The 26542-nt window shown below is 44.5% G+C and overlaps 1 protein-coding gene across 1 annotated transcript in view; it reads left to right on the top strand.

The window, feature by feature from the left end:
• Positions 1–25404, top strand: part of tln1 (talin 1) — a 130082-nt gene extending 104678 nt beyond the window's left edge. Inside the window, exons 51-57 of the mRNA XM_080510109.1 lie at positions 9155–9260; positions 11446–11570; positions 11879–12004; positions 12499–12561; positions 12643–12825; positions 19793–19918; positions 23205–25404. Coding sequence (XP_080366235.1) covers positions 9155–9260; positions 11446–11570; positions 11879–12004; positions 12499–12561; positions 12643–12825; positions 19793–19918; positions 23205–23339 — 864 coding nt within the window. The 3' untranslated portion in view covers positions 23340–25404. The remainder of the gene's footprint in view (positions 1–9154; positions 9261–11445; positions 11571–11878; positions 12005–12498; positions 12562–12642; positions 12826–19792; positions 19919–23204) is intronic.
• Positions 25405–26542: the final 1138 nt, after the last annotated feature.

Below are 26542 nucleotides of genomic sequence, written 5' to 3' on the forward strand. Positions count from 1 at the left end.
GACAGTTAGTTTCACTGGCCAGGTGTTCCTGTTACCTGTTGACAGTTAGTTTCACTGGCCAGGTGTTCCTGTTACCTGTTGACAGTTAGTTTCACTGGCCAGGTGTTCCTGTTACCTGTTGACAGGTAGTTTCACTAGCCAGGTGTTCCTGTTGACAGTTAGTTTCATTGGCCAGGTGTTCCTGTTGACAGTTAGTTTCATTGGCCAGGTGTTCCTGTTACCTGTTGACAGTTAGTTTCACTGGCCAGGTGTTCCTGTTAGCTGTTGACAGGTAGTTTCACTAGCCAGGTGTTCCTGTTGACAGTTAGTTTCATTGGCCAGGTGTTCCTGTTGACAGGTAGTTTCACTAGCCAGGTGTTCCTGTTACCTGTTGACAGGTAGTTTCACTAGCCAGGTGTTCCTGTTGACAGTTAGTTTCATTGGCCAGGTGTTCCTGTTGACAGTTAGTTTCATTGGCCAGGTGTTCCTGTTACCTGTTGACAGTTAGTTTCACTGGCCAGGTGTTCCTGTTACCTGTTGACAGTTAGTTTCACTGGCCAGGTGTTCCTGTTACCTGTTGACAGTTAGTTTCACTGGCCAGGTGTTCCTGTTACCTGTTGACAGGTAGTTTCACTAGCCAGGTGTTCCTGTTGACAGTTAGTTTCATTGGCCAGGTGTTCCTGTTGACAGTTAGTTTCACTGGCCAGGTGTTCCTGTTACCTGTTGACAGTTAGTTTCACTGGCCAGGTGTTCCTGTTACCTGTTGACAGGTAGTTTCACTAGCCAGGTGTTCCTGTTGACAGTTAGTTTCACTAGCCAGGTGTTCCTGTTGACAGTTAGTTTCATTGGCCAGGTGTTCCTGTTGACAGGTAGTTTCACTAGCCAGGTGTTCCTGTTACCTGTTGACAGGTAGTTTCACTAGCCAGGTGTTCCTGTTGACAGTTAGTTTCATTGGCCAGGTGTTCCTGTTGACAGTTAGTTTCATTGGCCAGGTGTTCCTGTTACCTGTTGACAGTTAGTTTCACTGGCCAGGTGTTCCTGTTACCTGTTGACAGTTAGTTTCACTGGCCAGGTGTTCCTGTTACCTGTTGACAGTTAGTTTCACTGGCCAGGTGTTCCTGTTACCTGTTGACAGGTAGTTTCACTAGCCAGGTGTTCCTGTTGACAGTTAGTTTCATTGGCCAGGTGTTCCTGTTGACAGTTAGTTTCATTGGCCAGGTGTTCCTGTTACCTGTTGACAGTTAGTTTCACTGGCCAGGTGTTCCTGTTACCTGTTGACAGGTAGTTTCACTAGCCAGGTGTTCCTGTTGACAGTTAGTTTCATTGGCCAGGTGTTCCTGTTGACAGTTAGTTTCACTGGCCAGGTGTTCCTGTTGACAGTTAGTTTCACTGGCCAGGTGTTCCTGTTGACAGTTAGTTTCACTGGCCAGGTGTTCCTGTTACCTGTTGACAGTTAGTTTCACTGGCCAGGTGTTCCTGTTACCTGTTGACAGGTAGTTTCACTGGCCAGGTGTTCCTGTTGACAGTTAGTTTCACTGGCCAGGTGTTCCTGTTTACAGTTAGTTGCATTGGCCAGGTGTTCCTGTTGACAGTTAGTTTCACTGGCCAGGTGTTCCTGCTGAGAGTTAGTTTCACTAGCCAGGTGTTCCTTCTGACAGTTAGTTTCACTGGCCAGGTGTTCCTGTTGACAGTTAGTTTCACTGGCCAGGTGTTCCTGTTGACAGGTAGTTTCACTGGCCAGGTGTTCCTGTTACCTGCTGACAGTTAGTTTCACTGGCCAGGTGTTCCTGTTGACAGGTAGTTTCACTGGCCAGGTGTTCCTGTTACCTGCTGACAGTTAGTTTCACTGGCCAGGTGTTCCTGTTGACAGGTAGTTTCACTAGCCAGGTGTTTCTGTTACCTGCTGACAGTTAGTTTCACTGGCCAGGTGTTCCTGTTACCTGTTGACAGTTAGTTTCATTGGCCAGGTGTTCCTGTTGACAGTTAGTTTCATTGGCCAGGTGTTCCTGTTACCTGTTGACAGTTAGTTTCACTGGCCAGGTGTTCCTGTTAGCTGTTGACAGGTAGTTTCACTAGCCAGGTGTTCCTGTTGACAGTTAGTTTCATTGGCCAGGTGTTCCTGTTGACAGGTAGTTTCACTAGCCAGGTGTTCCTGTTACCTGTTGACAGGTAGTTTCACTAGCCAGGTGTTCCTGTTGACAGTTAGTTTCATTGGCCAGGTGTTCCTGTTGACAGTTAGTTTCATTGGCCAGGTGTTCCTGTTACCTGTTGACAGTTAGTTTCACTGGCCAGGTGTTCCTGTTACCTGTTGACAGTTAGTTTCACTGGCCAGGTGTTCCTGTTACCTGTTGACAGTTAGTTTCACTGGCCAGGTGTTCCTGTTACCTGTTGACAGGTAGTTTCACTAGCCAGGTGTTCCTGTTGACAGTTAGTTTCATTGGCCAGGTGTTCCTGTTGACAGTTAGTTTCATTGGCCAGGTGTTCCTGTTACCTGTTGACAGTTAGTTTCACTGGCCAGGTGTTCCTGTTAGCTGTTGACAGGTAGTTTCACTAGCCAGGTGTTCCTGTTGACAGTTAGTTTCATTGGCCAGGTGTTCCTGTTGACAGGTAGTTTCACTAGCCAGGTGTTCCTGTTACCTGTTGACAGGTAGTTTCACTAGCCAGGTGTTCCTGTTGACAGTTAGTTTCATTGGCCAGGTGTTCCTGTTGACAGTTAGTTTCATTGGCCAGGTGTTCCTGTTACCTGTTGACAGTTAGTTTCACTGGCCAGGTGTTCCTGTTACCTGTTGACAGTTAGTTTCACTGGCCAGGTGTTCCTGTTACCTGTTGACAGTTAGTTTCACTGGCCAGGTGTTCCTGTTACCTGTTGACAGGTAGTTTCACTAGCCAGGTGTTCCTGTTGACAGTTAGTTTCATTGGCCAGGTGTTCCTGTTGACAGTTAGTTTCATTGGCCAGGTGTTCCTGTTACCTGTTGACAGTTAGTTTCACTGGCCAGGTGTTCCTGTTACCTGTTGACAGGTAGTTTCACTAGCCAGGTGTTCCTGTTGACAGTTAGTTTCATTGGCCAGGTGTTCCTGTTGACAGTTAGTTTCACTGGCCAGGTGTTCCTGTTGACAGTTAGTTTCACTGGCCAGGTGTTCCTGTTGACAGTTAGTTTCACTGGCCAGGTGTTCCTGTTACCTGTTGACAGTTAGTTTCACTGGCCAGGTGTTCCTGTTACCTGTTGACAGGTAGTTTCACTGGCCAGGTGTTCCTGTTGACAGTTAGTTTCACTGGCCAGGTGTTCCTGTTTACAGTTAGTTGCATTGGCCAGGTGTTCCTGTTGACAGTTAGTTTCACTGGCCAGGTGTTCCTGCTGAGAGTTAGTTTCACTAGCCAGGTGTTCCTTCTGACAGTTAGTTTCACTGGCCAGGTGTTCCTGTTGACAGTTAGTTTCACTGGCCAGGTGTTCCTGTTGACAGGTAGTTTCACTGGCCAGGTGTTCCTGTTACCTGCTGACAGTTAGTTTCACTGGCCAGGTGTTCCTGTTGACAGGTAGTTTCACTGGCCAGGTGTTCCTGTTACCTGCTGACAGTTAGTTTCACTGGCCAGGTGTTCCTGTTGACAGGTAGTTTCACTAGCCAGGTGTTTCTGTTACCTGCTGACAGTTAGTTTCACTGGCCAGGTGTTCCTGTTACCTGTTGACAGTTAGTTTCACTGGCCAGGTGTTCCTGTTACCTGTTGATGGTTAGTTTCACTGGCCAGGTGTTCCTGTTGACAGGTAGTTTCACTGGCCAGGTGTTCCTGTTGACAGTTAGTTTCACTGGCCAGGTGTTCCTGCTGAGAGTTAGTTTCACTAGCCAGGTGTTCCTTCTGACAGTTAGTTTCACTGGCCAGGTGTTCCTGTTGACAGTTAGTTTCACTGGCCAGGTGTTCCTGTTGACAGGTAGTTTCACTGGCCAGGTGTTCCTGTTACCTGCTGACAGTTAGTTTCACTGGCCAGGTGTTCCTGTTGACAGGTAGTTTCACTGGCCAGGTGTTCCTGTTACCTGCTGACAGTTAGTTTCACTGGCCAGGTGTTCCTGTTGACAGGTAGTTTCACTAGCCAGGTGTTTCTGTTACCTGCTGACAGTTAGTTTCACTGGCCAGGTGTTCCTGTTACCTGTTGACAGTTAGTTTCACTGGCCAGGTGTTCCTGTTACCTGTTGATGGTTAGTTTCACTGGCCAGGTGTTCCTGTTGACAGGTAGTTTCACTGGCCAGGTGTTCCTGTTGACAGTTAGTTTCACTGGCCAGGTGTTCCTGTTACCTGTTGACAGTTAGTTTCACTGGCCAGGTGTTCCTGTTGACAGGTAGTTTCACTGGCCAGGTGTTCCTGTTGACAGTTAGTTTCACTGGCCAGGTGTTCCTGTTACCTGTTGACAGTTAGTTTCACTGGCCAGGTGTTCCTGTTGACAGGTAGTTTCACTGGCCAGGTGTTCCTGTTGACAGTTAGTTTCACTGGCCAGGTGTTCCTGTTGACAGGTAGTTTCACTGGCCAGGTGTTCCTGTTGACAGTTAGTTTCACTGGCCAGGTGTTCCTGTTGACAGTTAGTTTCACTGGCCAGGTGTTCCTGTTGACAGGTAGTTTCACTGGCCAGGTGTTCCTGTTGACAGTTGGTTTCACTGGCCAGGTGTTCCTGTTGACAGTTAGTTTCACTGGCCAGGTGTTCCTGTTACCTGTTGACAGTTAGTTTCACTGGCCAGGTGTTCCTGTTACCTGTTGACAGTTAGTTTCACTGGCCAGGTGTTCCTGTTACCTGTTGACAGTTAGTTTCACTGGCCAGGTGTTCCTGTTGACAGGTAGTTTCATTGGCCAGGTGTTCCTGTTACCTGTTGACAGGTAGTTTCACTGGCCAGGTGTTCCTGTTGACAGGTAGTTTCACTAGCCAGGTGTTTCTGTTACCTGCTGACAGTTAGTTTCACTGGCCAGGTGTTCCTGTTATCTGTTGACAGTTAGTTTCACTGGCCAGGTGTTCCTGTTACCTGTTGATGGTTAGTTTCACTGGCCAGGTGTTCCTGTTGACAGTTAGTTTCACTGGCCAGGTGTTCCTGCTGAGAGTTAGTTTCACTAGCCAGGTGTTCCTTCTGACAGTTAGTTTCACTGGCCAGGTGTTCCTGTTGACAGTTAGTTTCACTGGCCAGGTGTTCCTGTTGACAGGTAGTTTCACTGGCCAGGTGTTCCTGTTACCTGCTGACAGTTAGTTTCACTGGCCAGGTGTTCCTGTTGACAGGTAGTTTCACTGGCCAGGTGTTCCTGTTACCTGCTGACAGTTAGTTTCACTGGCCAGGTGTTCCTGTTGACAGGTAGTTTCACTAGCCAGGTGTTTCTGTTACCTGCTGACAGTTAGTTTCACTGGCCAGGTGTTCCTGTTACCTGTTGACAGTTAGTTTCACTGGCCAGGTGTTCCTGTTACCTGTTGATGGTTAGTTTCACTGGCCAGGTGTTCCTGTTGACAGGTAGTTTCACTGGCCAGGTGTTCCTGTTGACAGTTAGTTTCACTGGCCAGGTGTTCCTGTTACCTGTTGACAGTTAGTTTCACTGGCCAGGTGTTCCTGTTGACAGGTAGTTTCACTGGCCAGGTGTTCCTGTTGACAGTTAGTTTCACTGGCCAGGTGTTCCTGTTACCTGTTGACAGTTAGTTTCACTGGCCAGGTGTTCCTGTTGACAGGTAGTTTCACTGGCCAGGTGTTCCTGTTGACAGGTAGTTTCACTGGCCAGGTGTTCCTGTTGACAGTTAGTTTCACTGGCCAGGTGTTCCTGTTGACAGTTAGTTTCACTGGCCAGGTGTTCCTGTTGACAGGTAGTTTCACTGGCCAGGTGTTCCTGTTGACAGTTGGTTTCACTGGCCAGGTGTTCCTGTTGACAGTTAGTTTCACTGGCCAGGTGTTCCTGTTACCTGTTGACAGTTAGTTTCACTGGCCAGGTGTTCCTGTTACCTGTTGACAGTTAGTTTCACTGGCCAGGTGTTCCTGTTGACAGGTAGTTTCATTGGCCAGGTGTTCCTGTTACCTGTTGACAGGTAGTTTCACTGGCCAGGTGTTCCTGTTGACAGTTAGTTTCACTGGCCAGGTGTTCCTGTTACCTGTTGACAGTTAGTTTCACTGGCCAGGTGTGCCTGTTGACAGTTAGTTTCACTGGCCAGGTGTTCCTGTTGACAGTTAGTTTCACTGGCCAGGTGTTCCTGTTACCTGTTGACAGTTAGTTTCACTGGCCAGGTGTTCCTGTTGACAGTTAGTTTCACTGGCCAGGTGTTCCTGTTGACAGGTAGTTTCACTGGCCAGGATTCCTGTTGACAGTTGGTTTCACTGGCCAGGTGTTCCTGTTGACAGTTAGTTTCACTGGCCAGGTGTTCCTGTTACCTGTTGACAGTTAGTTTCACTGGCCAGGTGTTCCTGTTACCTGTTGACAGTTAGTTTCACTGGCCAGGTGTTCCTGTTGACAGGTAGTTTCATTGGCCAGGTGTTCCTGTTACCTGTTGACAGGTAGTTTCACTGGCCAGGTGTTCCTGTTGACAGTTAGTTTCACTGGCCAGGTGTTCCTGTTACCTGTTGACAGTTAGTTTCACTGGCCAGGTGTGCCTGTTGACAGTTAGTTTCACTGGCCAGGTGTTCCTGTTGACAGTTAGTTTCACTGGCCAGGTGTTCCTGTTACCTGTTGACAGGTAGTTTCACTGGCCAGGTGTGCCTGTTGACAGTTAGTTTCACTGGCCAGGTGTTCCTGTTGACAGTTAGTTTCACTGGCCAGGTGTTCCTGTTACCTGTTGACAGTTAGTTTCACTGGCCAGGTGTGCCTGTTGACAGTTAGTTTCACTGGCCAGGTGTTCCTGTTGACAGTTAGTTTCACTGGCCAGGTGTTCCTGTTACCTTTTGACAGTTAGTTTCACTGGCCAGGTGTTCCTGTTGACAGTTAGTTTCACTGGCCAGGTGTTCCTGTTGACAGGTAGTTTCACTGGCCAGGATTCCTGTTGACAGTTGGTTTCACTGGCCAGGTGTTCCTGTTGACAGTTAGTTTCACTGGCCAGGTGTTCCTGTTACCTGTTGACAGTTAGTTTCACTGGCCAGGTGTTCCTGTTGACAGGTAGTTTCATTGGCCAGGTGTTCCTGTTACCTGTTGACAGGTAGTTTCACTGGCCAGGTGTTCCTGTTGACAGTTAGTTTCACTGGCCAGGTGTTCCTGTTACCTGTTGACAGTTAGTTTCACTGACCAGGTGTGCCTGTTGACAGTTAGTTTCACTGGCCAGGTGTTCCTGTTGACAGTTAGTTTCACTGGCCAGGTGTTCCTGTTACCTGTTGACAGGTAGTTTCACTGGCCAGGTGTGCCTGTTGACAGTTAGTTTCACTGGCCAGGTGTTCCTGTTGACAGTTAGTTTCACTGGCCAGGTGTTCCTGTTACCTGTTGACAGGTAGTTTCACTGGCCAGGTGTTCCTGTTGACAGGTAGTTTCACTGGCCAGGTGTTCCTGTTACCTGTTGACAGTTAGTTTCACTGGCCAGGTGTTCCTGTTGACAGGTAGTTTCATTGGCCAGGTGTTCCTGTTACCTGTTGACAGGTAGTTTCACTGGCCAGGTGTTCCTGTTGACAGTTAGTTTCACTGGCCAGGTGTTCCTGTTACCTGTTGACAGTTAGTTTCACTGGCCAGGTGTGCCTGTTGACAGTTAGTTTCACTGGCCAGGTGTTCCTGTTGACAGTTAGTTTCACTGGCCAGGTGTTCCTGTTACCTGTTGACAGTTAGTTTCACTGGCCAGGTGTGCCTGTTGACAGTTAGTTTCACTGGCCAGGTGTTCCTGTTGACAGTTAGTTTCACTGGCCAGGTGTTCCTGTTGACAGTTAGTTTCACTGGCCAGGTGTTCCTGTTACCTGTTGACAGGTAGTTTCACTGGCCAGGTGTTCCTGTTGACAGGTAGTTTCACTGGCCAGGTGTTCCTGTTACCTGTTGACAGGTAGTTTCACTGGCCAGGTGTTCCTGTTGACAGGTAGTTTCACTGGCCAGGTGTTCCTGTTACCTGTTGACAGGTAGTTTCACTGGCCAGGTGTTCCTGTTACCTGTTGACAGGTAGTTTCCTGCCAAGGAGCAAAAACAGGAAGTAAACAAGGGGCTGTATTAACCAGCTGCCACTGGATGTAACTCCTGCTTATGAGTGCAGGCTGATTGTTTTTGTATCTCCAAGAAGACGATTCTTTACCTGAACAGAAGACAATCCTCGACTCTTTTGAGATACGAAAGACACGTAAAAAGAGACGATTGCGTGCAATGAACTGAATTGAGGAATAAACATTGTTTCCGTCGAATGGCCTTCCGCCTTGTACCATTTCAAGATGGTGGCGACCACGAACAACTATGGCTGCACCCATAAAGCCGCCATATTGGATCCACAACTGGTATTTGTTGGCATAAACAGATTTTGACAGTATTACAGTTTATTCATATATTTTATTAAAAAAAAAAATATATATTATTCTTGCTTCCACCAGGGGAGGCAGCGCCCTCTATTGGCCAGCCATCACTGAGGGTATTAATCCTGGTGAGGTATTGTGTTCATTAAAGCCCTCCATTGGCTGGATCATTGACCCACCAGACCATCACTGCACGTCAATGATGCTCAGCACGACAGTATAAGGTTGGCTAAACCTAAACCTCCTTTCTCTTTTGGGGACATCAACCTATTCAGACGGACACTTGGTCTCTTTTTTGACATAAAAGAAACACAGTCTTGATAGAATATTCATTCAAAATGACTCTATTCTGCCTTGGAGTTACAGTGGCTACATATCCCATCTATTTCAATATAATTACATTTCTTTAATTCGTTTTTCATAGTTTCAGGAGAATAACTACAGTTTTTATTGTGAGAACCACCTCAAGACATCTAAATCTAACCTAAATGAAAGATCCTGTATCTGTGTGGAGTTTGCATGTTTTCCCCGTGTGTGCATGGGTTTCCTCTGGGCACTCCAGTTTCCTCCCACATGTCCCGTGGGTCCCTGAGCAAGACCTTCCACCTCCACCAGCCCTTCATCTCCACCAGCCCTTCATCTTCATATGTGTCAAGACACATATGAAGATGTTTGATATCAAATCTATCAGTATGCTGCTCATATTTATCTTTCCTCCGTCATGGATAAATTGATGGACTTCCTGTGCCTCCCTCCTCAGATCATCCAGAAGCCCACTCATGACCTGAAGCAGCAGTTGGCGAACTACTCCAAGCGTGTGGCCGGCTCAGTGACGGAGCTCATCCAAGCGGCAGAGGCCATGAAAGGTATCCTCACCTATGAACTCTGTCTGCTCCACTTTTCAGGGCGACTGTCACACAAGGATGTCCTGATGTCACCATGATTCCTCAGGGATCCTGAGAAAAACCACACACAGTGTGGTTCTGAAATGGGGAGTCAAGAAAAATACATTATTTCTGATATATTCAGATGTGACCTTTCAGAGTACCTGTAAAAGGGTTACAAGATGTCATGTAATAATTAGGAATACATTTAGAAAACCCTTCAATCTATGCAAAGTCGAGAGCACTTACTGTATGTAATACATATCCAATTCCAAATACACACACGCACACACACACACACACACACACACACACACACATCCCAAATCTCGTTGAGTATGCAATGACAAAAGGAGTTGCAAGTTTTTATAAAGTTGCACTGCTCTACCTGTTGCAGTTGCTGTCTGCCTGAATTAAAAAAAGGGAAATTGCGGAATAAGAGAACACAAATACAAGACTTGAAAAATAACAATAAACGACAAAATGTATAGAAATGCAGCCATTTAATTAACATTTTCACATAAAGCCAGACTAAAGAATGGGTTTTGAGTTCAATGCTGCTGATAACATTTCCAGTCAGTCTCAGATCTTCGGGAGGATTCAACATATGTTTTCTTCTCCTGAAGGTCTGACAGGCTGGACAGTTTGGCCATGCTTTCAGACGTGGTTTCAGACTTACTGCAGCTCTTATTTACAGCTCTGAATGCAAATGATTCCTGACAGTAATGTGAAGCAGGATTATTGAACTGCCTCCTCCGGACCTCTCCGGTTTCACACAGCTCTCTTGAGGGATCACCCTCATCAGTCTGAATACATTCAACTCAAGGCGATTCCGTGAAGTGGTGCAAGTGAAGGTCATCCTCTAAGCTTTCTGGGGCTCATGTCACCGTGCTCCACTTCGAGACACTCCAAGTGAGCTGCTGGGGCTGAAGATATTCACGGACCCACAGAATCGTATACACAAGGAAATAACTCGGATATTTAGGTCCCATAGTCATCTGAAGGCTTTGTTAAATAGAGATGACCAAAAACGATCACATTTGATAAAATCGTATTCAGTTACAGATAAATCTGTAATACTGAATATTTGTCAAAGATATGCAGTGCTGATATATTGTCTCGACATCATTGGAAAACGGTCTCATGTGTTGTTTCAATGTGCTCAGAGACCTTTACAAGATATTGTCTTCCAAATGACCGCAGAATGTCACTTTTTCCTCTGTCGATTAAAATGTCATTTTATCACATTTTGAATTAACTGCACTTTGATTCAGAGTGATGTCATTTTGAATGTGCAGAGCATGAATGCCCACATCGTGGACAATTTAACGTAGTTCGTGCACAAGTGGTTATGGTCCGTGTCAGAAGGTTTAAAAGACCGGTGTGGTGGAGTGTCATGTTCTATTGGTTTCTAACCTGTTCTCCTGGGGAATTTTTCCAAAAAATTAAAGCTGTCCAACACATCTTTGTCTGAATATTACATTGACGCCAAACGCTGGAGGACACACCCATTTTCACTCTTTTAAATACGAAAGCAGTGGGGAGGTTACCAGAGGTCTTCAACCCAAACCCCAGATTACAAAGCACTACAGCAGTAGACTTAACACTGAAATCCACAATGTTAGGCAGCAGTTACACATGCAAACACACAACAACTGAGTTCTCTTTTGGACTCGGAGAGTCTGTTGTTGAACTTGATGTAGACTCTTAGCAGAATGCAGCATAATCCTCATGTTGGTGGATGCAGTCAAATCAAATGAAGTCAAAACCACGTCCTCCCGTAACGTCAGCAATATTCTAGACAGCGGCGGTTACGTGACATCAAGATAATTCACAGTAATACGAGTTCGGTGTGGTTCTTTGACCTCCGAGCTGCCGGCCCGGGCATGTGTGACATGTGCTTGAGCGACATGTTTGCTTCCTTCGCAACTTTCAGGACTTAAAGGATCTGTTACTCACATCTTCCCATAGCATGGAGTCATCAAAATGAGAGGGACATGGGGATCTCAGCAGGCAGTGCTCAGTGGGCTCCAACCAAAATGTAGATCAAAGTATGTTCAAACAGAAGCCCGTTCAGATGAGAGGTTTAGGGCCAGATTTGGGGCTTGAGGACTGGGAATGTCAAGAAAATGTCCCAGTCTGAGCCTGGTGTTTGTGTTTGCTGTAGGTACAGAGTGGGTGGACCCAGAGGACCCCACCGTCATTGCGGAGAACGAGCTGCTGGGAGCTGCAGCCGCCATTGAAGCTGCTGCCAAGAAACTGGAGCAGCTGAGACCAAGGACCAAACCCAAGGTTAGAGGGCTTTTTACAGAGCAGGCGCATTCACAGCGAGCTTGTTAACCTCGAGGTGGGGTCATGTTCAGTGTGTGTTCTGCGGCCCCGCGCTGCTGTCAGCCCCTGTGTGAATGATGGCGGTGCCGCAGACCTTTCCTCTGCCGGCACTTCACTTTTCCTCCCTTCAGAGTTATTCTGGACGCCATCCTTTCCTCCATTGTCACTTTCTTTATCCCAACATCCTTGCGTTGGCGTTCCCCACACTTTATCACCGCCACTTCGCTCCAAGTGTTTATTGGCGATTGGTTTTCCTCTCTTGTAAACAGGAAGCAGATGAAAGCTTGAACTTTGAGGAGCAGATCCTGGAAGCGGCCAAGTCTATTGCAGCCGCCACCAGCGCGCTGGTCAAAGCCGCCTCCGCTGCACAGAGAGAGCTGGTGGCCCAAGGAAAGGTACGTCACAGCCAAGCTCCCGCAGGACGGTCACATCTACGTTCTCTACAGACATCAGCAGGAAGACGGCAAGAGTTTCCATGGGCCCTGCTGGGCTCCATCATGTTACACCTGTTTAAATAAATGAAATAAAGATAAGGAATATATATCATATATTTTAATGTTTATGGCAAACATTCCATTTGCAACACCCAAGATGACCTCGTGTTTAAAGAAGCTCTAAACTGAAAGGCAACTGGAAATATAATGTCCATATATCCACCCATCCCCCCATCCATTCATTTATTATATCTATCATAATTATCCTCCATCCAGATCTATAAGTTATTGTATATGTAATAATCATCAGCATCTTGATGAGACACACCTGTGAGGAGGAGGGATTATCTCAGCAAAGGAGAAGTGCTCAGTAACACATTTAGACAGATTTGTGATCAATATTTGAGAGAATTAGGTGTTTTGTGTTTATAGAAAATGTTTTACATCTCCCTCAGGTTGGAGCGATCCCGGCCAATGCGGTGGATGATGGACAGTGGTCTCAGGGGCTCATTTCAGCTGTAAGTATCCCCAGGTCAGCTTCCGTCCCGCTACGGCTTTGTTCATGATGGGTATGAATATCGAGGCTTTTGGCTCTTCAGGCTCGAATGGTTGCAGCAGCCACCAACAACCTGTGTGAAGCAGCCAACTCTGCAGTGCAGGGACACGCCAGCGAGGAGAAGCTCATCTCGTCAGCCAAGCAGGTGGCGGCGTCCACGGCCCAGCTGCTGGTGGCCTGCAAGGTGAAAGCCGACCAGGACTCCCAGACCATGAAGAGGCTCCAGGTGAGGCTGCTTGTTCACACCTCCGGCCAGAAACGACGAGAAGAATTCAATGTGTTCCACTGCAGCTGAGTCACTGCCTGTTGCCTTTGAAATTGAGTTTGTACAGTGTATAAACTACATGCAAGTATTTACATTTATGACAGATGTTTTCTACATGGTTTTAAAAATGAAAGTTCTCACAAGAGTCGCAATTTGTTCTGACAGATGTTGTCACACTGACAATGATTCCTATGCCAGATTGTGAACTTGGATTTAAACATATTTCTCACTTGAGTTCAGAGAGTTTCCTTAATTATGACTTAGGATTTGTTAAAAATGCTGAAAAATATTCATTTAAGTTGGATTAGCTTCTTGTTTGCTACAGTTTGTCAACTCTGTTCCTATATGACAAATCCACCCGGGTAGAATGACCAATGGTAGTTGGTTGATTGATTGCGGCGGTCCAGCGACTGTCTGGACAGTTTGACTTGTGAGTGCGGTCCAGACCGAACACGTGACCTGCGTCATGCTGCTCCTCCCCAGCGGCCGAAAGGAGGCGCCCTGGCAGGGGGGGAGACATGGCAGGCAGCGCGGGCCCACAGTCCCACGAGGTTTCCTCAGGGCCATGGGCGCCCTGTCACACATTTTCTAAGGCAGATTAAGTTATTACACACACACACACACACACACACACACACACACACACACACACACACACACACACACACACACACACACACACACACACACACACACATTTCTATTGAATCTTACTGATTCAGTAAAAAATTACCTAAAAATACAATTAAAAAAAAATTTCTAGTTTGGTAATTCTGTTTCACTGACAGTCCAATATTCCTGCACACGCACACATGCACATGCACTGAAATCACTGTCCTACTCTGCTAGAAATGGCTTGTGTTCAGCTTCATACAATCACTTGACCACACGTTTCTTCCCTGGTTTTCTGTGTGCGTGTTGATTACCTGCGTTGCTGCCGGACCACTAGCGTCCACCTGCGCTGCAGCATTCATCTCTCATTGGCTTGCTCCACTTCCACCTGCATGCACTCATAACAGAGAGGAAAGGAGCTGCCTCACGGCCTCAAAGTTTTATCGAGAAAATGAAACTGGGGGAAATGTTCTCAGAATCCCACTCTTTGCTGGTGCACTGGTGATGTCGTGGCAGTAGAAGGCTCGGGTTCCACTCCTGGCTGAGACACAATTATTTATTTTTATTTCTTTATTTATTTTTTGATCGGCTGTAATTTTAATGTTAATGGCTCGAACGGCCGCATGCGGTCCGCCAGGCTGTCAGTGCTCAGGCCATACTCTGTATACTGCATGAGACGGGCCTGTGTGGCTCTTCTTAAAGAGGATGCACCACAACGCCCACAAACAGTTTGCTGACTGTGGACATGGATTAATGGAACCATGTGTTGTGGTGTAATGAGACCAAGATAAACTTATTTAGTTCAGATGGTGTGGTGGCAAACAGGCAAGGAGCACAAAGACAAGTGTGTCTTTCTCCAGCCAAGCATGGTGGTGAAAGGGTGGTGTTCTGGGGCTGCATGAATCCTGCCAGCGCTGGCGAGTGGCGGTTCATTGAGCGATCCATCAATGTGAGCATGTCCTGTGACAAGTGGGAGCAGAAACTGGGCTGCAGGGGAGGATTCCAACATGGTAACCAAACCAAACCACCACTGCCTTACTAAAGAAGGTGAGGGTGAGGGTTCTGGAGTGGCCCAGCATATTTCCAGACCGAAACCCTGTGAAGCGTCTGAGAGACGTCCTGAGGTGGAAGGTGGAGAAGCGCCTGGTCTCTAACATCCACCAGCTCTGTGACGTCGTCCTGGAGGAGTAGAAGAGGATTCCAGTGGAACCTGTGAAGTTCAGCTGAACTCCAGGCCCAAGAGGGTGAAGGCAGTGTGGACTGTAATGTAGCCACGCAACATATTGACACTGTGTGACACATTCTCACTGAGTGGTGCCTTTGTTTCCAGTCGTCCAGACATTAAGGGGTGTATTCTGAGTGGGACAGTAAATAACAGTAACAGGATCAGTTGTACAAGCTGTACACTGACCAATTTACATTGTACCAAAGTTTGATCTCTTCAGTGCTGCCCTGTCAAGAGACGGAATTAAATATGTACATAAATGTGAACTCACTTACGTGAGATTCTGAGTATGTATGTATGTATTTGTGTATATATATATATATATATTTTTTTTTTTTTTTTAATGTCTATGGTAACTAGCATGAATGACTGGCATCACCAGTTAACATGTAGACCCATCAATCCAAAACACCTTCATAGTCTGTTTCTCTTCACTTTTTAATTCACCAATCCAGATCAGGAAATCAATGTTTTCTGATATTTCCTAATAACTGTCATCATCAATGTTTTTATTAGCCTCCACTACCAGTCATAACTCTCTTTAGCATCATTTTCCTGCCCCTGCAAGTGTTTTCTCCATGCACGCCAAAAGAGACAGACTGACAGGTTTCATTCATTCATTCATTCATTGATTTTTATTTCGAACATAAATAAAAGCACAATGCATTGAAGTGGAACATCTAGATGAAAATGTGTTGTGAAAAGGAGTAGGAGGAAGCAGAAGCTTATCAAATCCCACCCCCCGCTGGTCAATCTATTTAACGTTCTTCATGTGACGTTCAGATGCGCCACGTCACATTAGGAATGTTAGGAATTTGCCACAAATTATAGTAAATGATATTTGCAATGCATCATGTCTATGTGTACATGCAGCACAAAACAAATTGGAATATTTCAGATTATGTGTAATAATATATCTAAATCTTCCAACTGCACACACATTTAAAATTACTATTACTAAAAGGTTTTTCTTTGAAACTCCTTTGAAAGACTTTGATTGCAATAATGTTGCTCACAGTGGTTCTTCTGACCTTTATGTGTAACTGATGCTGCCCGTTGCAAGACATAACAGAAAGTACAAGTATCTGCCATCACCCCATCCACCCCAAAATACTGTCTTTGAGTCCGTGTGTGTGTGTGTGTGTGTGTGTGCGTGTGCGTGTGCGTGTGTGTGTGTGTGTGTGTGTGTGTGTGTGTGTGTGTGTGTGTGTGTGTGTGTGTGTGTGTGTGTGTGTGTGTGTGTGTGTGTGTGTGTGTGTGCGTGCTGGGAGCACAGCTCATGTTCTCTGATCCAATCAGCAGTGGCTTATCTCCTGCTCTTCTCGGCCTGCAGCTGCCGCCACAGTAATTCCCATACATTTATGTCTGCAGAAGCTGTGGAAACAATCCGCCCCAGTTCACTCGGGGCAACCAGAACTGGATACATTCGCCCTGATCTATGATTACACCAACAGCACTTGCTCTCTTCACTCTGTGCCGCGGGGCTGTCAGAGTCTGTGTCCGCCGTTGGTCTGGGTGATGTTTGGGTGTTTGGACAGACTCTGGCCTTTTAGCACATTGAGGTGAGACTCTGGTCCCACATCTGTCAGCAGATTTAAAAGCAGCTTGCTGAATTACAGTTAAAACCAGAAAAAAAAAGGACTTTAATCCCCCAGTAACGCTACATTTGTCCAGGACTCACTCAGCGTTTAATGAAAAACCAGATCCATCACACTTTGATGGTAGGTTTGACGGTCAAACAGGGCTGGGACTCATTTGAATTGATCGATTAATTAATTACAGAAAACACTGCATTCATAACATTTCAGTACAGTTGTAGTTGTTTTAGAATGAGGAATCCCCAATTTGTGTCAGCGCAAGCCTCTCATGCCACCTCAATCTCATCTGAGCTTGACCATGACCACTGCTGGAGGGTCACAGTCCCTAAAGCAATTATTATCCGCTGTAGTAATTGTACTTGTGTTATTTACGTCATACTTCTTTCATTTTCAAAGCACCAGGTTGGCATAGGCCCACTGAACTTTAAGTAACAAAATACAACAGCAGACATCTGTAAACCAATAGTCCTGATTAATGGCTTCTGCTTTTGGAGTCAAGTGCAAATGTGACATGAATGAGCAAACGTCTCCCACAAAATAAAATCATGAGCTCGAGATACATAATAATTTGACACATTTTGATGAGCCAGAAAAACTGATAACCATAACGCAGACGTCTTTAAACAAAGTAAATAAATGTAAATTATTTTCATAAAGTTTGTCCGCACTTAAATACAGTGTGTTTATAAACCACATTTAAAAAATCTTGCCTTTTTCAGATTGAGAGAAGCTTCTAGTGATGAAAATGATTGTACTTTTAAACAAATAGTGAATAGAGAGTATTTACTAAGATGACACTTTATGAACACACTCATCAGCAAATACAAGCAGATGCCTAATTATTCCCTTTTAGAAAATGTATGTGTTTTTGAGTCTGGTTTACTTGAAGTGCTTTCAAAGCAGTTGTGTTTTTTGATGACAGGACTGAAGAAAGGAAGATCTCTGATGTGGAGATCTTCACAGAAGGATTTTTCAGTGTCCAGCCAGCCTTCATCTAAGTTTCTGATTAATCCATTTTACAAGATAAAGTAATTTATTGGCAAGATAATAATTATAAAAGTTTGGAAGTTCTAAGCCACCTTGGTCCTTGGTGTTCTGCAGTGTTTTTAAACTTAGACGTGATGGTTTATTTTTCCTTAAGAATTTTGAGATATGGGAATCCAATTTATTAAACCATGTTTTTGGTGGTTTTGTTGGAATCATTGAAAAGATGTAGTTAATTTTAGGCAGGACCATCATTTTAATTGTTGCTACTCTCCCCATAAGTGATATAGGAAGTGTCCTCCACCGAGTGAGGTGCTCTTCTATTGTTTTAACCAGGCTAAGATATTAATGCCGAGGTATTTGATGTTCCCTGGTTCTAGTGGAGTATTTGATGTGTGCTGAAAAATAGAGTTAATAGGCAAGACAACTGATTTATTCCAATTTATAGAATATTCTGAAATTGCAGAGAATCTGACCATTAACTCTATTGTTTCTGGAAGAGAGGTCTGTGCGTTTTGTAAGAACAGTAATACATCATCTGCATAAAGGCATATTTTATGGGTTACATTTGCTGTTCATATTCCTTTTATGTTATTGTTCTGTCTAACGGCTGCTGCTAGTGGCTCGATAAAAATTGCAAAATTTTCTGTAAAGGTTTGGATCATGTTTATTTTATTTATTTATTTATTTATCTATCTATCTATCTATCTATCTATCTATCTATCTATCTATCTATCTATCTATCTATCTATCTATCTATCTATCTATCTATCTATCTATCTATCTATCTATCTATCTATCTATCTATCTATCTATCTATCTATCTATCTATCTATCTATCTATCTATCTATCTATCTATCTATCTATCTATTTATTTATTTATTATTACTTCCCTGGCTGTGATTTCAAACTAATGAGTTACTTTTTCAAAGAAACGGTGTGTCTTTGTGTGTAAAACTACATTACTGTTCATCCTCGGTCATTGGATATTTACAAACGGTTAACTTATAATAAGGTGTCTAAATGGGAAGTGTTTTTCTGGGACACATCTGTCTGGGATGAAACCCGGTTTGTGGCTTTGGGCTGAGGGTGGGGGAGGGGAGGAGGTCTGCCAATGAGGAGGTCAACTGTGTCGCTCCTCCAGGATCAAAAGAGGTTCAAAGGGGGTCATCCAAACCATGGATCTTTATCTTTGTCTGCTCCCTTTTCGTGGTGGCTGAAGGACGGGCGTGCCTCCCGAGTTCAGTCCCCTGGGAACAAGTGAGGAGGAGTCAGATTGGAACCCTCAGCCTAACCCTGCAGTGCAGTGCTGCTCTGTGAAGCTCCTCTCTGTCAGTTTGACTTTCAACATAAGAGCTGTGGACCAAAACCCACCAAGAGGCTCCAGCCTGGTCCCACCAAGCAAGGAGCTTATAGAGGATTTACACTAGCTTTATTTTGACATTTCATTGTATTTTGACCAGAATGGTTCATTAAAATTGACTTTATGTTGAAATTGTAATCATTTTCAGTACTAACTGTTTGATCTTGTAAAAATATAGGAATTTCATTCCACACACTGTGACACAACAAAGAAACACTTTAAAGTGTAAATTTAAAGGTTATTATAACAATATTTGACCAGTCTGGTCACTCAGGATGAAACTGGACTGTTTGTGGTCCCTGAAGTACATTAAATCTGATTTAATCATCATCTTATATACATCTTATATACATGTGTATATATGTATTTATATTGTATACATCTTATATACATGTGTATATATGTATTTATATTGTATACATCGTTGTATTGGTTCAGTTATGTTCTTTAAAATAACCATAACTTATTTGATGTTTGGCTCGTTCAATATCAACTGGTCCTACAATTTTAAATGTTTTTTTTTTTTTTTACCGATTTGTCGATTAATTGAAAAAAATAATGGCCCGATTAATGGATCATTAAAATAAGTTAGTTGCAGCCCTGGTTTGTAAGCCTCCAACATCCATCAGGGGTGAAGCTCACAGTCTCATTTCTTCCAAACATAAAGCAGCAGATCAGCTGTCGTCCAGTGTGCAGGCGTCCTCTGCCAGCTCCTCGGCCCGGCTCAGCCCACAGAGCCTCAAAAGGAGAAAATCTGCCTTCAGCTGGGCTCCAGCCATCCACTCACACTATTGTTTTCCTCAGTGTTGCTCAGCAGCAGCAGCCTTGTTGCCTTTTACAGATATTCTCCGTCCCTTAGCGAGAACAAAAAAAGTGTTGTGCTTTTCTCGCAGCATTGCTGGAACTCAACATTCCCTGTTTGTGTCCTTACTGGAAGCACAGTGAAAGTATCTGCTGCTGCAAGTGTGTACAGCCCCCAAACTGTCAATCCGTCTCATCAGCATTCGTCTCTTTGAGAGTTCAACAATTCTCATCGAAAACAACAAAAAGTTTAAATGTTTGTATGAGAGCCAATGATTTTGTTAACTGCTGACTCACTCTTTGTGTGTGTGTGTGTGCCTGTGTGTGTGTGTGTGTGTGTGTAGGCTGCTGGAAATGCTGTGAAGCGAGCGTCTGATAACCTGGTGAAGGCGGCTCAGAAAGCAGCCTTCGATGCTCAGGATGACCAGGCGGTGGTGGTGAAGAGTAAGATGGTGGGAGGCATCGCCCAGGTGAGTCGGACCATCACGAACCATGACGAGCACAATCCAGCTGAAACCTGGTTCACACCACATCGTTCCAAACAACAATGCCTCGTTCCTTTCAGAAAAGCCTCGCATGTACATGACAGCGGCAGAAATATTGAAAACAATGCAGTTCGCATGCCAAGCCATGAGGTGGCAATGTTGTTTGTTTTTGTAATTAGTGAAGCACCAATCAAGATTTTTTTCACTCCTGATCCGATCCAATACCTGAATGTGGATATTTGCTGATACCAATACTAATACCACAGCTGTTTGCTTGAATATTATTATTATTATTATTGTTGATTTTATATGAGCCAGTAAGAAACTCGTCTCTACAGTAAAGTAATAAATGTAGGAATGTTTGCATGTTTTCTGTCAAAAGACAACTTGAGGTCAGTAGAAGGTGAGAAAAGGAAGCAGTACAAAGTATTTTATTCCATGTGGACAATGTGGGGGTCTGAGTGACGTCATCACCTCATAATCAACTAGTTCTATCTTTAAAACCTCACAATCACTTTATTCATTCCTGGAGACATTATTTATCAACGCGGCACAAACTGCAGTGTTTCCAGCTCTAATGCAACACAAACTATTGGGACTATTTTCAGTGAGTTTGTGCTCTTTCTACCAGGTCATTAAAAGACCTGGTAGTGTGGCGTCGCTCCTGCTGAAGCTCCTCCTCTCAGGAACAGGAGGCGGAGCTTCAGCAGGAGCTCCTCCTCTCAGGACCAGGAGGCGGAGCTTCAGCAGGAGGTGGACGCTGCTGTTCACCATGACAGAGTTTAACCTGAGTCACAAGAGAAGGACTTAAACGGCCTCTTCTATGTTCTTCGCTGGAGCGTCTGAGTCGTTCACAACCCCGCCCACATTCGACCCTACTTCCTGTGGGGGGACCAGAGACAGAGTTGGTCCAGGGTGCACTTTGCCGTACCGTGACCTCCCGCTCTGCCCCGCTCCGTCACGTACTCTATGGTGGAACAGCGACTTTAGAGTCCACACACCGAGAGAGTTCTATATTTCAATTTAAGTTTCGTTGCTTGTATTGGTCAATGAGTTATTAACCTGTCCTGAGTGGTCTGGAACCACCGCAACCAGGCAGGATCGATGCATGTTACTTCTGGACTGCTCCTAATATGTCAAAAATGTGGATTTGGCCCGCATCGCTCCAGACCTGGTCCGGGACCAATAAATCCGATCCGCTGACGTCACACAGAGCAGCTTGGGACACATTACTTGACAGAAATATTTGTCCCAATCCGCTCTATTTGTGGCATGCTATACCAACTGGAAACAAAACTGCTCTTCTCTCTGTTTGCCACAACCTGGCCGGGGACTCGGGGAGGGTGTAGGACTCCCCAGAATCTTTTGTCGCGACTCGTCCTACAGAACCAGCTCTGTTTACGGCCCACTTTACTCACTCTACACTTAACAGGCTAATGCAGCAACTGTGGACTGAGTCATAAACAGAAACTTGCAGATAATTCATTTGGCCTGCATCTTCACATATTTCTCTTCGTGGTGTGGACAGATGGGAATGTAAACTATCTCGGCTGCCAGCTGCAGGCTTACTAACATGAGGCAAGGATTTCTACTTTAGAAAATAGACTGATGTGTTAGCGCACTAAATAAAGACCTCATTACTGGAGCCGTGAAGCTACGTATAGTGGGCCTTCAGACTTGTGTTAACAGCTCATGTCAATGCAAAAAAAACCTCGTTAAATAGCTTCTGACAGGCCTGCTTTTACAGGGATGTGCAACAAGTGTGTAATCTAATTCAGTCGGAAGAAAAAAGACAAATTTAAAGACTCTAAATTGAGTATCATCTCAGTTTCCATATTTGATATTTTCTTAAAATAAAATGTCATTCAGTAATGCAGTAGGAACTGGCGAAATACAATTGTAAAATGGTGAAAATATATTTAGAAAGTAAATAAATACTATTACTATAGCAACAGCACTTCCATCAGTGGGGTCAAACTAACGACGGCCACACTCACATTTTTACCAGGAACTAATCTTCAACATGGTGCGAGGGGAAAGTAAAAGAAAAGTACATCAGGACAGAGACATACAAATAAAGCATAAGGGGAGATCAGCCATAAAGATGGTCATATGATACAGATGAGAGGGGAGTTGAGGGAATTTCACTGTCACGTCCTGCAAGAAAGCAGAGAGAAGAGAGAGCACAGGGCTGAGAAATAATGCACAGTGAAGAGAGGAAAGAAGTTACATGAAGTAATAATCTCCCAGAGGGTCTGAAGGCCGTTGCGTACGTCTGTAAGAACCCATAAGAACAAGAAGAAAGTTGGGCTGTGACGTCTGCCAGCTGCCGCAAAAATAGTTTTTTCGCCAGGAGAGTTCATACTCCGTGAAGAAGCTGTCAAACTCCCAGGCCACGCCCCCTCACGACAGGCCACGCCCCCCTCACGGCACGGCAGCGTTTTAGCTTTTCAACAGCACAGCTTATTGCTCACTTCAGTTGTTTTCAGAAATACATTTCGCTGAACCGTTTCAGTAATAAAAGAGAAAGTTTGTGGTTCAGTTTTAACTGCAGGGGCTGACAGCTTTGAGTGGTGCGTTCAGGTGCACCACGTAAGTCCGCCCTCCAACCTGTTAACGAGCTGCGGGGCTCATTCAGTAGCGAAGTTACAAGCTAAACACGAATAACATGTGACTGATAGTCATTAGCGGCCTGGAACACGCATGCTCAGCAAACGGCGGTGGCGTGCGGCCAACACACCTCAGCCAGGGTGATGGCACAGCCGCAACCAGTTCCTTTGGCATTGTCATTTTGTGTGTCTTTGTGTTTTTTGAGTGCCTCAGACCTATAGCAGCTTAACTAGAAGATGGTCCACGATGACATGAACTGGCTTGAACTTCAAAATACCCACTATGTTGGTTAATTTGCAGGAAACCAACAACAAGGAAGCATGATGAGAGAAATATGAGCATTTTCAATTGGGACCGTTTGAAGCTCAACTCAACTCAACTTTATTTATAAAGCGCTTTAAGTAGCTGAAACAAAGTGCTGTACAATGAAATAAAAATATAAGATGCAAAATAAAAACATTAAAAACAATAAGATGGTAAAACAATAAAAAAACGAAGGCACTAAAACCAGAGCAGAGTCTCACGCTGAGGTAAAAGCCAAAGAATAAAAATGTGTTTTAAGACGAGTTTTAAAAAGCGTTGTCGGTTGACCGTGACAATGAGGAGTGCAGATCTAAAGTGATTGTCTTCTTGAGTGCTCATGTGCGGTTTGGTGTTGCAGATCATTGCCGCTCAGGAGGAGATGCTGCGGAAAGAAAGGGAGCTCATTGAGGCCCGTAAGAAGCTGGCCATGATTCGACAGCAGCAGTACAAGTTCCTCCCCACCGAGCTGCGGGAGGACAGCCAGGAACAGTGAGAGAGTGGCTGTTTGTGTGAGTGTGTGTTTGTGTGTGTGCCGACACACTGGATCATCAATCGGAGAGATGCTTGAAGCGCTCAGGACGTCTGGCCCTGCTCCCACTTCGCTAGAAACTAACACACTCCAGTTCCACAGGTCCAGATGCTTCCTAGTCCTCTGTTTCTCAAGAGGCAAAAAGTACACCGACGGTAATGGCTTTTGATGATACCGAGCTGACTATGGCTTTAATTCTATATGATCATATCCTTTTCAATATAGCTTTTGTTCTGTTTGTGTTTTTCCCCAAACGTATTGTGTTCGTGTCATGAGGCTTCTTGGCGCGGCTGAAATCCTGCTGCCTGTTCAGGCCTCCTGTTACTTAGAGAGACGAAGCCTCAACGCGGAGTATATCAAATCTATGCAAACATTCTGTCTGTGGGCATTTACAGGCGTATACGATGTGCAACTCGTCATACTGTCAATCCGGGAGGAGGACAATGAAATACAATGTTGAAATTTAATAGTCTAGTTTTGAAATGAGAAGTTTTTGTGTCAGAATCAAATCAGAGAGGAAGTGTCTTTGAAACAGGTTTTTGTGTTCGTACTTGGATTAAAGTAGCATCAATGTTTAGGCCTTAGTTATTTTATGTCATGATTGTGAAGCCATATATTTAATTTCTAAGGATTTGACATCAAATTCTCTGTATTTGGATGCTCAATGTTTGTTTTTCTGACCCAGTGACTGTCTGTCAGTCACAGTGTCTCTAACTATAGTACTGAAGCACTCCCATAAAGTTCAGTTATTACCAAGGTAAATACTTATTTGTGATTTATTAAGTTGGCTGTACGACGAGTTAAGTCAAGTATCCGATGTGACTTTTAGCTTTTGATGCTGCTTTCCAGTTCCATCTGGGATGAGAATCCCTCATCGAGATGAACTACGAATAACTTCGGCCACCTAAACATGAAAAAAACACAGAAACTGGTTTATTTTTTTTCATGCAACATAAAAGGAAATAGGGTCTTAGTCTAATTTCCACATCGTCGCAACCATTATGTTGTAATGATGCTTGGCAATTTCAAATGGCGTAAAGTTGACAATGTAATAAAATACTAAAGAAATTATGTTATATCCAAGAAACAGAGTCCTACTTTTTTTTTTAATATATATTTTTGAAAAGTGTATTTCGGACATGTTAGTACAACACAACAACAAAACAAAAAGAAAGAAAAGAAAAACAAACGAACATAACAAATAATTCCTGCAGTTTCAATAAATCATGGCCTGACATATCCCAAATACTCCTTTATTGGCCTCAGTGATTACATTTTTGTAACGTCACCAACCAATCGTGTAACATATTGTCCAGGTCTTTAATGTGTTATTGGCTTTGCTGCATTTAAAATAGTCCGAAGTTCTTCCATTATTGTCCATTATGACTTCATCGGTTGCTCCACAGCCTGTTATACTCATCACAATGTTGGATTATAAGCCCACTAAGGGCTTGTTTCCCCCAAATAGTAACCTTTGGTTCATATTTTTAACATTGTAAGTTAGTTTTGTTGTTTGTTTTTTGTGTTTTTGTGAGCTATAAAAGCTTTAAATGTGGATGTGGTTGGTTTTTACATCCAGTCTGCGGAAGTCCAAAGTGTTAAACGGAGAGTTTTTCCACTAAAGCCTTTTTTACAATTCTAATTTGTTCGTTCCACTTCCAGTAAATTCAGTGTTGGAGTGTCGCTGCTGTTTTGAACTGGGAGTTTCTGCCTCTGGAAATGTTGCATCCTGGGGGAAACCACAGCTGCAGTGTTTCACGTCGGAAGACTTTATGGACTCGGCGAGTAAAGATGTTGTGCAGGTTATTTCTGAGGATAAATCAAAGCTTTAAATAGAACCAGAAACATTATAGCAGTGCTTTGTGTACAAGTCATTTAAGTGGTCCAAATAGTAAAAGGTGACGTCTGAGGCAGCTGGTTCAGATCCTTTTCCTTCTCAGATCAAATCAACCTGCAAAATTCAAAAGTCTGTTTCCTTCATGGTCTATGTCACAGAGATTTATATTCAATAAAGCCAGTTTTCACAGAATCTGCTGTGTCGTTTTTCTTATGTGACCCTCTCAATACAGTTGTGTGTGATGGATTCATTGTGTCTCTGAAGCACCTTGAGGCTGCAGGATCCACATCTGGATCACAAACATCTCATCGGGTGCAAAAGGACCAGCAGAGCTGGAATCTTATCTTCTCCAACTTACTAAAGGAGGAGGAGCCTCATTCATAAAGGTTGCTGAAGCATAAGACAGGTCCTGAGAGATGCGTACACCACTTCCAATGCAAAGTTTGTGATCTTAAGAAAATAAACTTTGCAGGAGAATGTGTGTACCGGTACGCAAACGTTGACCCTTGAGCAGCACATTGTGGAGACCAGGAACCTGCAGTGCTGGTGGTGAGAATTGGTGGAGAATTGAAGTCAGATTCATCTCATACATTTAATATCTTCAAATATCAGACTTACAGATCCACGTAATCATAAACAGCCAAGCTGCAGTGGCATAGATGTTTCTTTAGTGGAACATTACTGCTGAATCAGCAGCTCTATGTTCATATGTTAAACTTTCAACAGAGGTGGATAGAACTGATTATGCATTGTGACCAGGTGTGTAACAATCAGTCTAATTTCAGAGTGAACATGAATAGCGCAGTAACAGATGTGTGTAAAGCTGCAGGGTGGAGGAGCTGCACCTCCTCCACCCCCACTGACTGAGGACACAACACACAGGCTTTTCACAACTTCCTGTTTAAAAAACATAAAACGGAACTTCATCGGTCTGCTGTGTCTCCACCAAAATGTCTCCTTCCCTCTGAGACACTCGGTGGCCGTCACAACCATGACGGCTGTTTTGGGGTCCAGCAGTGCGCTTGGGTGCTGTCCTCCATGATGTCACCCTCCTCCATGATGTCACTCCTCCATGATGTCACTCCTCCATGATGTCACTCCTCCATGATGTCACTGCTCCATCATGTCACTCCTCCATGATGTCACGATCCTCCATGATGTCACTCCTCCATGATGTCACGCTCCTCCATGATGTCACTCCTCCATGATGTCACCCTCCTCCATGATGTCACTCTCCTCCATGATGTCACTCCTCCATGATGTCACTCCTCCATGATGTCACCCTCCTCCATGATGTCACTCCTCCATGATGTCACTCCTCCATGATGTC

Source organism: Blennius ocellaris (assembly GCF_963422515.1).
Source record: "Blennius ocellaris genome assembly, chromosome: 15".
NCBI lineage: Eukaryota > Metazoa > Chordata > Actinopteri > Blenniiformes > Blenniidae > Blennius > Blennius ocellaris.